Source organism: Hippocampus guttulatus, chromosome 23 (genome assembly GCF_054856545.1).
Source record: "Hippocampus guttulatus isolate MCC_2025c chromosome 23, RoL_Hgut_1.0, whole genome shotgun sequence".
Classification (NCBI taxonomy): domain Eukaryota; kingdom Metazoa; phylum Chordata; class Actinopteri; order Syngnathiformes; family Syngnathidae; genus Hippocampus; species Hippocampus guttulatus.
Genome location: NC_141283.1, coordinates 3,915,263 through 3,927,715, shown reverse-complemented (window position 1 = coordinate 3,927,715; position 12,453 = coordinate 3,915,263). Strand labels below are relative to the sequence as shown.

At 45.9% G+C, this 12,453-nt stretch overlaps 1 protein-coding gene across 12 annotated transcripts in view; it reads left to right on the top strand.

Annotated features, from left to right (window-relative positions):
* LOC147185782 (protein 4.1-like) overlaps positions 1 to 12,453 on the top strand; it is a 37,991-nt gene that overhangs the window by 689 nt on the left and 24,849 nt on the right. For 10 of the 12 annotated variants that reach the window (XR_015099465.1, XM_086104501.1, XM_086104505.1 and 7 more), the window contains exons 2-4: positions 9,232 to 9,454; positions 9,539 to 9,715; positions 11,158 to 11,394. Coding sequence is in view for 11 of the 12 variants with exons in the window: in XM_086104501.1 (XP_085960627.1) it covers positions 9,248 to 9,454; positions 9,539 to 9,715; positions 11,158 to 11,394 (621 nt within the window). In the remaining variant the exon portion in view is untranslated. Of the gene's footprint in view, positions 1 to 5,612; positions 5,879 to 9,231; positions 9,455 to 9,538; positions 9,716 to 11,157; positions 11,395 to 12,453 lie in introns of those variants that run through there. The other 2 variants (XM_086104496.1, XM_086104506.1) reach the window with 1 other exon arrangement.

Here is a 12,453-nt window from a genome sequence, read left to right as displayed (position 1 = left end):
ATGTGTGTGGAGTCTTTCCTGTTTATGGAATAGCTGTAGACTTGTGGCCCGAAGCTGTTTTAAGGTTCCTCGCCGTGCTGAACGTGTATGATCGCAAGGGCATGTGGGAAATGAAGTTCTGAATTCCCTAACTTGTGTGCGTTGTCCTCTTGAACGGGTAAAAACATCAAAAAGACAAAACAGGTGTTAAGACAAAAAATAGTTTAAAAATATATAAAGCATTTTATAAAACCCTGCTTCAAGACTCCCACATTCTAGTTTTTTTGAAATTATTTAACTTTTGTCATGATCGCTAATCCTAACCCTTCTCTCATTCATAACCAAACACATTTTGAGTTTAATGCCTCACACGAAAGTCACTTAGACACTGTACTTGGTTTTTGAGGCACCACCTGCGAGGTAGGGATGATGGTGACACAGCGTTGGTTGCTAAGCAACGCAACACAAAGTAGCCTGGTGCCTTTTCCTACTGGTTTGAACATGAAGGAGGCTGCAGGTCGGCAGTGTGGCTTTGTCATTGAGGAGGAGGAGACATGAAACAAGTCAAGCATTTGTGGCTGTGCCGCTCTGTCCTTTTTGAAGGGCAAGAGCAAGATTTTCATTTCAGTTCAGGCAAGCGGCATTTTTCTGCCACCTGCGAATATTCAGAAGTCTCCTGTTTAAAAACATTTCTAAACAATCTTTCGTGGGGATTTGTTTTCTTCGTTGTGTGGATTCTTTCACATTTACAAAAAAATGGTGACAATGTCAAAAATGTACCGTTTCACCTGTTGTGTTGTTTACGTGTGTGTCGGTCACATGCAGAAAAAGCGATCAGGATGACTCATCTCACAGCCTCATCCTGTGTGTGTGTGTGTATAGTTCATCTATAACTGTCATGTTCACGGAACAGTGGCGGCTCTGTCCCACTCGCTAATGAGAGTCCTTAATTGCTAGCTCTGCCGAGAGATTCCTCTGCTCATTAAAAGGAGCTTCCGCTTGAAACAAGTGTTTGCGTTTTTTTTTTTAACAATATTCCAGGGATACTATCGGTAATAATGACCGGTAAGTGGTACCCTGGTGTTCATTAAGTTTTGCGTTTGTCTAGTACTAGCCTCCACCATCAGGAGGGGGCGAGTTTAGGAGAAACGAGGAAGACGAAAATAGCGAAGGCGAGGAAGTGCAAAGGGATGTCAGGGAGGCAGGAAGTGAGATGGTAGCTGTTATATGGAAGGAGAGAGTGACAGATATTGCTCAACCATTCGGAAAAGGCTATGGGAACATCCTTGGCGAGTGTGTGTGTGTGTGTTGACCCCATGGGTTCAACGGGAACACATTGAGTCACACAAAGCTTGGTGTGACATTCCTGACTGTCGTTTCGTGGCATTTCGTAAGCAATTCCAGGCATTACATTTGCAAGCGGTAACAATTGGACCCTCGTACCCTTGGATGTCTCTTTCTGATTGTGGCTCATTTTGATTAATTCCATCCTGAGATTTCATCAAAATACAAAAAAAAAAAAAAAAAAAAAGTCCTGCAATATGCCCAAAATGGCTGACTTTCTGGTTGTGGTTCCATGGTCGTCACAAAAGAGCCAGAGCAATTGCAAATTTACCTCGTGAATATCTAGCCCACGCGAAAACTTTAAAAGGCATGTTTTTATACCTTGTTGCTTTTGTACTTCGAAATCGCAAGTAAACTCTTGTCATCTCCGGCGAAGTGGACATATTGTGAGGTTAAGCGGTGGGCTGTGACCACTCGGCGGCCCTTTCAAAGCCTTCCGCGCCGATGGGCACTGCGGGAATCAAAATCGGACAAGGCAAGATCAGAGAGGTGCGGATGAAAGGACGCCGTAATGCAATGTTCATTTCGTTTCCACCTCCGCGGAGACAGTAGAGGGGGCGTCAAGCGATGGAGCTATAAAAAACACGTGGGAAGGAATTCCTACGTGTGGCAAAGGGAAGAGGTTCAGATTGATGGCAAAAGCAGAGTCAACAAAACCGATATGTGGGACTGACTGTGGCCTACACCCTTTTAAGTGGTTTTTTTCTTTTTAAACCACAAGGATTAGTAGGGTGTAATTGTTTGCTCGTTGAATAGCTCTATTAAACCCAACAACAGACCACTTTAGAAGAGAGCAAACTGACTTCCTCCAGCGAGTGTCTGACTGGAGGCAACGATGGAATAAATACCAGAAAAAGAAAAAAAAAGAGAGAGTGGGCCTGTGGCTTTGGCAGAGGTCCAAACATGGTTAAAAACAGATTAATCAGCATCGGGTCACATTCTCACAGAGAGGGACTGAACAAGAGGTCACAGCGAGATGCAGCCCTCGTCGTGCTTTGAAAGGCCACTTGATGGGGAGGGACGCTAGACAAGTGGTAATATTGTGCGCTGGTTTGAACGCACACTGACCGCGCGGATGGATAAGCGTATTTGTCTTAACGCTTTATTCGTTGTGTTTTAATGTGGGCATTAGGTGTGGAAAATGTGAGCAAGGGTGTGTTGCGCCTGTGTGTGTATTTTTGAAAACGTGTGTGTAAGTAACAACAACTTTAAAAAAAAAAAATTGATTCGTAAAAGCCAAAAGAAAAGAAGTCAATATTTATAACAAAATGAAAATATATCACAACCGTAATTCAAGAGAATGAGTAGTTAACTTCTCTGCTTTGTGAAGTCACGTCAGAGTCGAAGCCGACTGACGTTAGCCATGCTAGTTAGCTCGTTAGCTTGTCATCAGCCTCGGTAGCGGGTCCATAATATTTACGTAACCAATCTTGGACACGCACACTCTTGTAGACGGTTGTAAAAGTTCATTTCCGTAAGTAATTTAGCAACGTTAGCTTGAATTTATCTCAGCATGATGGCTAATACGAGCACGCTTTCCTCACACTTGAAACCGCTAACCGCCCAGGTCTAGCATTGACTCCCACTGATATTTCATGTCGTGTAGTAGATTTAGTAGTCATTTCCAAGCTTTCAGTTTCAGCTTGAAATGGAGGATTGTCTTCTTCTCCACCTATATCTTGTTTCCCTTCTCTGTCCCCCAGCCAAGTCCGTTATTTGGCACTTGTTGCCACCACCTTCTATGGGATGTAGGTCTCCATAGCGACGCCACACCCTCGAGTTACCGACTGGAGACTCTTGTGTGTCGTCTACTGTTTGCGGTTTCACCACGAGTTTTGCCTAGCAGCTAATATTTGTTCTTCAGTTCCTCTGGCGCGCACAGCGAAACTCCCTTCATCTCCCCCTCGCGGGTTCCGCCCATCCCCGGCTCACTCGCACGTTCTCACAGACGCTGCTCGCGCCTCACCTCACTAATCGCTGAATGGGAGAGTTTAGCGGGCAACAATGGCACATATGAGCCCAGCCATTCTTCTCACTCACACATCCAAAGAGAGATTTGGGCAAACGTGAGTGGAGGCTGACATCGTTTCAACACTTACACATTTCTCAGTGAGTTGCCGCTACATCTAATTACCCGATTGCAAATTCACGGCAAGATCTGATCTTTGAAATCTTGTTCGGAATGAATGTTGTTGACGAACAGAGTGACCAGCGCATGCGACAGAAAGAGATACAGGCCCGAAGGGACTGACGGACAGGAGAAGCCAACAGACGGAAACATACACTCGCAGATTATCCCCTTGTGTAATCCTCAATTTGAGAATCAGTGCGCAGTGTGGCAGGACCAGCCGTGTTTTCACAGCGGCCAGCGTGTGTGTGAGCTGATCAACTTTTTTACAGAGTAAATACATTCAATGTAAGACAAATTGTTCATGGATTTAATGAGTGATGGTTTTGAATATGATCCTTCCAGGTTGTTTTATCTGCAGTTGAGGATTTGAGTGTTGGCAGACCTCAGTTTTGGATCATAAAAAAAAAAAAAAAAGGGCATAAAGAAAGGGAAGGAGCACTTCCTGTAGGTTCCGGCGTGTAACATCAGCCGGCTGTAAAATCTGCTCTGAAAAGGAGGTTTAGGCATGACCATAATCTCTTTTGTCACTTGTACGCCTGCTCAATAATCTTTATTTTTTCTGCAGTAATCTCTTGTCTCCATGGGGATTTATGCTTAGTGTCCATGAATGCTGTTGCCGTGGTGACCCGTGCTCCCTTTTTGCCCCGACACTGCCGCATGCATGGACGCAAAGGGACAGGCCGGCTTTTTCTATACCTGTCTTTATTGGATTTTGTCACACACGCGGAGCCAAATAACTGGGGCGGGGGGGAGCACAAATGAAAGCAGTCTTGACGTCTTTGTCACGGCCCCGCTCTAGTTTACGTTTCCCATAAAATTGTACATCTGAGGGTTCAGGCAGTCATCGCCATGCCGACGACCCCTTAAATCCAGACAGACAGCCAAAAAGTTCTGAGTACGTGAGTGGGTGGGTCTGTAAGCACATTTGGGGGGGCTTGTTTGAGAGACATCAGTGGTAAGAATGGCTCTGTTAGGGTTTGGATGTGACCCCAAAAGCACGACAACAGGCAGGTATCGTTGGCGTACTACTTGGCGTAGTTTATTGAAGAGTATTCGCAAAGTCACTCAGGGGGAAGCACGAGGAGTCCACAAGGAAATGTCCACACAGGGAACAAGAAGCTGCAGGAGGTGGCAACAGAGTCCACTGGCGTGGTGACAAAATGAAATACCATTTTGAAAACTCAGCAGTTTTTGCAAGCGTATGTATCGTGGTGGAAATGTACGTAATATTTGTACGTAAACCACAAAACCAAAAAAAGTTAAGAATATTTGGGTGAGATTTCACGATGCACCTAAAATTAGACGGCCGATTCATTCTTCTTCTTCTTATTATTATTATTTTTAACACATTAACGCACTACAACACAAGACAACGAGAGTGACATTCAAACATTCCCCTCAAAAAGGAATTGGCAAAAAAGTGCCAATTTTTGTCGATTTTTCTTTCTGTTGCAAAATGAAAAAAAAATGCTAAAGGACAAAGTATTGTGAAACTGTCAACTGTTCTGCCTGTAGTTCATATCTTTCAGGGACCAGAAAGGAAGTCATTTTATCCTATATATTTTTTTAACTTAATTGAAGGTTTATCTGCCAAATATTAGAATATCCACATCAGCCTAAAAAAAATCCATCCCTTGCTCAACCAAAATGCACTTTAAAGGTGATCTGAGTTCGAACTTTTGAATATCAAACTGTTGGTGTTTGTACATTTCGTCAAGCCAGGAGGTGAGTCAGCGTTGCTGAAGGCGCATTTCTTAGTAAATAAAAATCAATTATTGTGTCATCAAAAGTTCTTCCGTCCTCAGGCATGTTTTGTTGCTTTAATCTTTGATATGTTACAAAAGCAACAAAAAAAGCATTAATCGCTACTGTATTTTGCTTGACATATTGTTATTTTTTTTCTCCACAAAAAAAAATATATTTTCCGCTTTTTGGTCAAAAACCGGTGCCTGTCTACGAATGCTGATTAGTAAACAAGTGAAAAAGCTAAATTGGGGAAAACACTCCCTTAACTGAACTGCAAACTGGAATAGGCGCATTGGAGCTGAAGTGACAGTCTATTAGAAGACACGCTCACTTTCTTGCTCTCTCTCTCCCTCCCCCCTTTTCGCCTCTCTCTGACTCCCCTCCTCTCTCTCTCTCTCTCTCTCTCTCGTCATTTTCTGCCCTCGTTTCCACGGGTGCAAGTCCCGCGGGAGGCAGGCGCTCAGCTCCGCGGGAGAGCCGACGGGATGAGGGAGAGGAAAATGGCACTGACAGCTTTGTAGGTGGGAGACCAAAGTAGAGAAGACTGCAGGGAGGAATAAGAAGCGCTTTTAGAAAGCGAGCAAAACAAAAAAAGAAGTGGGGCGCAGGGGCGGGAAAGGCAAGAGGCTAAAAGGAGGACAGGAGCTTGCTTGCAAGGGGAAAGAAAAGCAACAGTAGGTAAGCATGCGTGAGGGCCGTAGCTCTTTTTGAAGAATGTTTTGTCGTTACACGGTGGTGATTTAGTCAAGCTGCTACATTGAAGCTGTGGTATCCGGAACCATCGTTAATTTGGGGTTCAATGATGTCCAATGTTTCGAAATTCTTCACTGGCATGCAAGTGTAAGAAGAAGCGTACCTTAACGCGCGCCTCAGCTCATGCACATTTTTTAGAATGTAAATGACAATCTTCATGTAAAAAAAAAAAAGCCATTGACGGCACTTTTGTTTTATTGTTTTATAGTTTTGAGGTGTCTCAGTCACAAACACAAACTTGTTTTTTCCGCTTTTGGGTCGGAAACCGGTGTTAATGCTTCTCACTTAAGAACGAAAAAAGATAGCAACAAGCTTTTCTGTTTGCCGACGAAAGAATAGAGTCTACTCTTTGATTTCTTACTTTGTCAGAGCACGCAATATTCCGTGAATTTTAAAAGCTCATTGAAAATGCTCAAAAACGGCTGAGAATATGTGGACCTCTGCCTTGGAAACGGCTGGCAGTGAAAGGATCAAGCAAAATAAATATTTTAAAACGTACTTAAGAAAAACTATAAAATGATCTTATGATAGCTGACCTCTTGTCAACACCTTGCGAGGTCTTACGAGATTTGCGACACCATGTTTTTTTTTCTCACTTTGCACATTTAACCTCCATTAACAGTGCGAATTGGCTGTGAAATTGCCAGCTCGTTAACACTCAAACAGATGCCGTCACCATCCGCGGACAAACTTTGCGGTCTGCTCGCCCTGCTCAGATCACAATCTCCCGCCATAAAACACTCCGCATGTCCATGCGTTGCGTGTATGCCGAGAGGCCGTAATAGTGTCACCGCCATTGTTTATGCAGACTGTGGGAAGATGAGTGAACCCGGAACGGGGGGCGAGATAATGCGAGGGACCCATTGGATGGGGACTGAAAAGAGAGCCCGGAAGAGAGGGATTGTGAGCACAGGGAGGTGAGTGCAGCTGGGGGAAAAAAAGAGAAAGAGGCACCCAAAGAGAAAGAGAGAGAGAGAGCAACAAAGTTACAAGAGGGTGGAACAAGGTCCCCGCTCTTTTAAAATTAGTCCAGCAGTAAAATGGCCGCGAACGACGACATCTTGCAAAAACAAAGACGCACACCGATGCTGAACTGCGAGTATGCGGGAGTCGTAAATTCATATCGGCTCCAAACATTGGTTATCGGCCAACAACACGGGTATCAAAGTCAAGGCCCGGGGGCCAGATCCCCCCCCCCCCACACACATCATTTTATGTGGCCCGTGGGAGCAAATCATGTGTGTCAACTATCATGATTCTTGCTGAAATCTGTACCAAAATGTTAAATTGGAATGGGTAATAAATAACATTGAGATTTTGCACTGGCCCTTCGAGGGCAGACGTAACTCCAAAGTGGCCCGCGACAAAAAATGAGTTTGACACCCCTGGCCTACACGATTCCGAATAGTCCATGTCGTTAATAGCATTGGCCCTGAAAATAAAAACCAAGACATATCGTTCTATCATTAATCCATCCGTTCATTTTCTGAGCTGCTCATCGTCACAAGGGTCGCGGAGGGTGCTGGAGCCTATCCCTGCCGTCTCCGGGCAGTAGGCGGGGGAGACCCTGAACCGGTTGGCAGCCAATCACAGGGCACACATAGACAAACAAACACCCGCGCTCACACTCATACCTAGGGACAATTTAGAGTGTTCCAATAACCTGCCATGCATGTTTTTGGGAATGTGGGAGGAAACTGGAATACCCGGAGAAAATCCACACAGGCATGGGGAGAAGATACAAATTCCACCAGTCAACCATCGGGCTACCCAGATTCATTTCTTGCTCACGTTTGTTAAAAATAATAGATGGGCAGATGTTGGGGAAAAAAAATCAATCGTAATATTGAGTGGGGGGGGGGGTAGCAATCTCGATTCTGCTTCAAAATGGTTCAGGCCTTGTTGAAGTGAAACTATTAACTGTCTCCTTGGGCGCATCTACATTATTTATCTTCTGCCCTCCTTATCTGCAGCAAGCTTGCACATGCAGGCATTTATTGTACACGTGCCTCCCTCCATCCATCCATCCATCTTCCCCTCCCTTCATGAGCTGACCGTGCGTAAGGAGACCTGTTCTATTTTTATTACCGTGTCCTCCCCACTGCTTCACATTGACGCTGTACTGACAGGGGGAAAAAAAAGATGGTCAAGATGGCAGGAAGGTGACAAAGGAGAGTACTGAAGATTTCGAACACTTTGAAAGGACACTGGGCGATGACAATGCCTTAATCGGAAATGAATCACGTTTTAATCCTCGGCCCGAAGCCGTTTGTTTGTACACATGGTCACGCACACGCATAATCATGCAATGCAAGTCAAACACAATCCGTTCCGTGACGTTCGATGACCCCCCTCCCCTTCCTCCCTGCCCCCGCCTCGCGATGAGAAATAATGGAAATAGAAATAATCTGCTCCTGGTTCAATCTGTGGCCATCATTAATAGTGTTACCTACTCTCCAGGCGCACTCATTCACTGCCGGCCGCTGTCTGCTTATCTTCACATTTAGCCCTTCTGTGCCCTCTTACACAGCTTTTAAGAACAGCGAGCTTGTTGGACGGACTGTCCAAATGTGTCGATTGTCGACAGCGCCGCCAGAGATATTTCGGTTGATAAGTGTGGGTGTGTGAGCCACAGCAGCGTGGTTAAGGGGAAGAAAAAAAAACGGCAAGTTGCATTTTCAGGAATTTGCTGTGTTATGCTTACGCAACAATTCCCATTTAACGTGGAAGTGGTTGTGACGTGAGCCAAAGGTTGAGTTCTTTCCAAAGCCAAATGTTTCTGACTGTATTTTCTCCCCATGTTACTTGACTGCCTTCGTGACTCAGTGAAAAGAGACAAACGGGCCTAAAAGCATTCGGCTGCAACGGCCTCATTTATAAAAGATGATTTTCTGCTAATTCAAATCTGAGATGGGGCGCGGTAAAAAATGCATGCTGATACCTTAAAACTACTCTCAGTGCTGTGGACTACTAACTACATTACTGAGATGGGGTTTTTTTTCTTCTTGACAATATGGTGGAATGAACTGCATACTTATAAGTATATTTTTTTGAATTTCATTCAAAAATTTCATTTTCAAATTTCAATACAGCTGTATTGTATTGACGAATATATTTATCGTCTAGTCGCGAAAGCGTACTGTCAATAAAAGGGATACACATACCACATATATGCTGCGTCTACAAATTCATTAGATCTATTTAATTATCAGCATGATGACTTTATGTTCAACATTATTACATCATCTATCCTCATCACCCGTTTGTGCGCCGGGCAGGTCGTGACGTGTCGCCATGACAACAGAGGCAGGCTCGGAGACAGAGGTGAAGGAGAAGGCGGAGAAATCAGCCGCCCGGCTCAGCCAATCGGAGAAGGACACCAGCGAGAGTCAGGAAGTGGCCGCCACCGAGGGAGAGGCGGAGAGGCAGAAGGAGAAAGAGGGCAAGGGGATATCGCGCTACCTTCCCACATGGTTTAAGAAGCAGAAATCTCAAAGCCAGGTACATCCACACGGATTGCTCCCGTCATACGATTACCCAGCCCTGCTGTTTGGAGCTTCCAAATAAACACCATGGTTTGTCCAGACCTCCCCGACCAAGGAGGTGCCGTCACCAGAGGAGGCAAGCAACCAGGAGGAGGTACCAGAAGTGAATGGGCACCCAGAGGAAGTGGAAGAGAACGAGGCGCTAAGTAGTCCGGTCCAGGAGCAAGTAGAAGAAAAGGAAGCAGAGTCCCATTCCAACGCCAGCGCAGACACAGAGGTAACTTGATGGCATGCATGGCGCTTATGTCCAAATATGGACACGTTCATATTTTTTCAAAATCAATACTGTTGCTGGGCGGCCCGGTAGTCCAGTGGTTAGCGCGTCGACCTCACAGTGCAGAGGTCGTGGATTCGATCCCGGCTCCGGCCTTCCTGTGTGGAGTTTGCATGTTCTCCCGGGGCCTGCGTGGGTTTTCTCCGGGTAATCCGGTTTCCTCCCACATTCCAAAAACATGTGTGGCAGGCTCACTGAACACTCAAAATTGTCCCTAGGTGTGAGTGTGAGCGTGGATGGTTGTTCGTCTGTGTGCGAACAACCGTTTTCTAACTCTGTGGGAACCATGCTGCGTTATGCCGCCTGAAGATCGAAAGTCCACTACCGCTACTTTTTTTTCTTCTTCTCCTCATATTTCTTCTTTTTGCCATTTGACAAATACCACCACCTTCTGGCCACCGCTGGTAATAAACCAAAAGCTGCCAACTACCAAAAGAAAGTCAAAACGATGAGGTAGAGATTTTTGTATAAGGTGCCTGACCAACCAAATTATCAAAATAAGTGCGATTTATAGTCCCTAAAATGCAAGTAAAGTCGCTTTTCTGACATATTAAATGGGCTTTTTGCAATAATGATATCTTGTATGTCTACTTCTAGAGGTCAAATAAATCATTTAAATACTCTTTTGGGGTGGAGACGTACTGCCTGAAGCCTGTCACGAGTCTCGATGGCCGCGACGCAGGGGCTGTGCCACGATCGGGTTTGTTTACAGAGTGCGTGGTTTGGATGCAAGTCTGTTCCGCTTCCGCTCTCTTGCCTAAAATGGCGTTCCTCCAACATAGTCAGGAAAAGTGAAAAGGTGATAAACCGTTTCATGCAATGTCTGCCCATTGGAGAACGTTTGTTGGCGGTTCAGTTTGACTGATGGGCCATGTTGAAAGGTTTAAAGTCGATTTAACGGGTTGGCGATTAATGCCGATGATCTTTAGAATGTAAAAAAAAAAAGAAAAAAAAGCATGTCTGTTGGTTTAAGTGCTGGTAATTATTGCCGCGCGAGGCCTGCAGTTTGCAGCATCCCACGCTGTAAAAAACCACAAGCTAAACCGCTGGCGAGCAAACAAGAGGGGAAGGTGTCATAACAGTCAGCCAGCAATTTTGTTTTGCAGAGGTTTTTTGACCACAAACCAGGCATGGGGAACCTTTTTTTTTTTTTTTGTCACAGATGTCAAATCAGTCTTGGAACTCCTCCGCGCATATTTGCCGCTCAGCCCACCCTCTTGCTCAGTGTTCCGTCCAGTCGTCACAATGAGCCACCCAGGCCCACCCTGTGACATCAGCTCCTCAGTCGGCGAGCCAAAAAGAGCCGCCCGCCCTGCACTTTTCCAGAAGCGCACTCAGGAAGAAAGAGCCGGAGAGGGTCTTTCAACCATCTTTCTGTTTTCCAGCCTGCCTTGGAAACGAAAGTCAAGGAGAAAAGCGTCGAGGGAGTCAAAGTCGCAGGTGAGGGCGGAGCCCAAGAGGAGCAGCTGGAGGAGGCGGAGGTGAAGGAGCGAGCGGAGGGAACCGAAGGCCAGACTTCCATTTTCCAGTCGCCGCTTCGCTTGGTGAGGAAGAGCAGGATGAAGCTGGTGGTGTGTCACGTCACCCTCCTGGACGGCTCGGACTTCACCTGCGAGGTGGAGGTGAGATTGTTTTCTTCTGTCGGTCATACGTGAGTGTTTCTCCGCCAATGATGCAATCGTGAATAGGATCCGGTGCGTGTGTGGGTGCACAAGTGCATGTGAAGGGGCTCGAAAATCTTCTGCCTCGCTTCTTTGAGCCACTCTCGTTGTTTGGGTGGGGTCGGCGAGATAAATCCAGACTAAAGCTGGAGTTTGATGCTGCCGCGTGGGCTGTGCGAAGCACCCGCTTACACACTCATGCACGCAGACACAAACACACACATTTAGCAGATTATGTGAGGGGACGCAAGGGGGGACCCCCCCCCCCGCTAGATTAGTTACCTACATCTGCGGCTTACTACGAAGCACAGACGGTACATTCTTATGACGTCAGGGTGGACATGCGCTTTGTAATGCTAATCACAAACAGGAGCCAAATAGCCCCAATGAAATAAGACAGACAAAGATTTGAATAATATCCAAAAAAATGCTTTCCAGTGCGCCACTGTCGTTTGAACACAAGGGGGTTTGTCCTGCAACAGATAACGCTGAGACTGCAACAACTGCTATTGTCCTAAACACACACACACACACGCACGCACATACCCAATGGCATGGCCAGGCTGGCAGAGGCAGAAAGATGCATTCCAGAGAGGAAACGACAAATGTTGTACAGCAGCGGCCTCACATCGTTGTTTGGGAAGCCGTCAGTCGTCCTACCTGAAGATACGATGCGTTTGCTCCACCGAATGGAAGAACGTACCGAATATGTTTTCTTGTTGGAAGCAAAAGAGAAATGGCAACTTTAATTCCTGATTGCTTCCACTTTCCGCACGCCGCGCTGCCCGTCTTGAATGTTTTTCCACCCGCTTGCTTTCTGTCTGACCTTCTGCCTGTGTAAAGGTCACTGTAGCCCATTGCGTGTGCGCATGCGTGTGTGTGTGAGTGAATTTTTTGTGGATGTGTGACTAAATGTCATTGTCATTACTCAGTGTGGAGGATTTTATGATCCACTGGATGGAATGCGACCCGGAGCGCATATTGAGGAGACAGAGCTGCATTGATGCAGACGCTCGGACA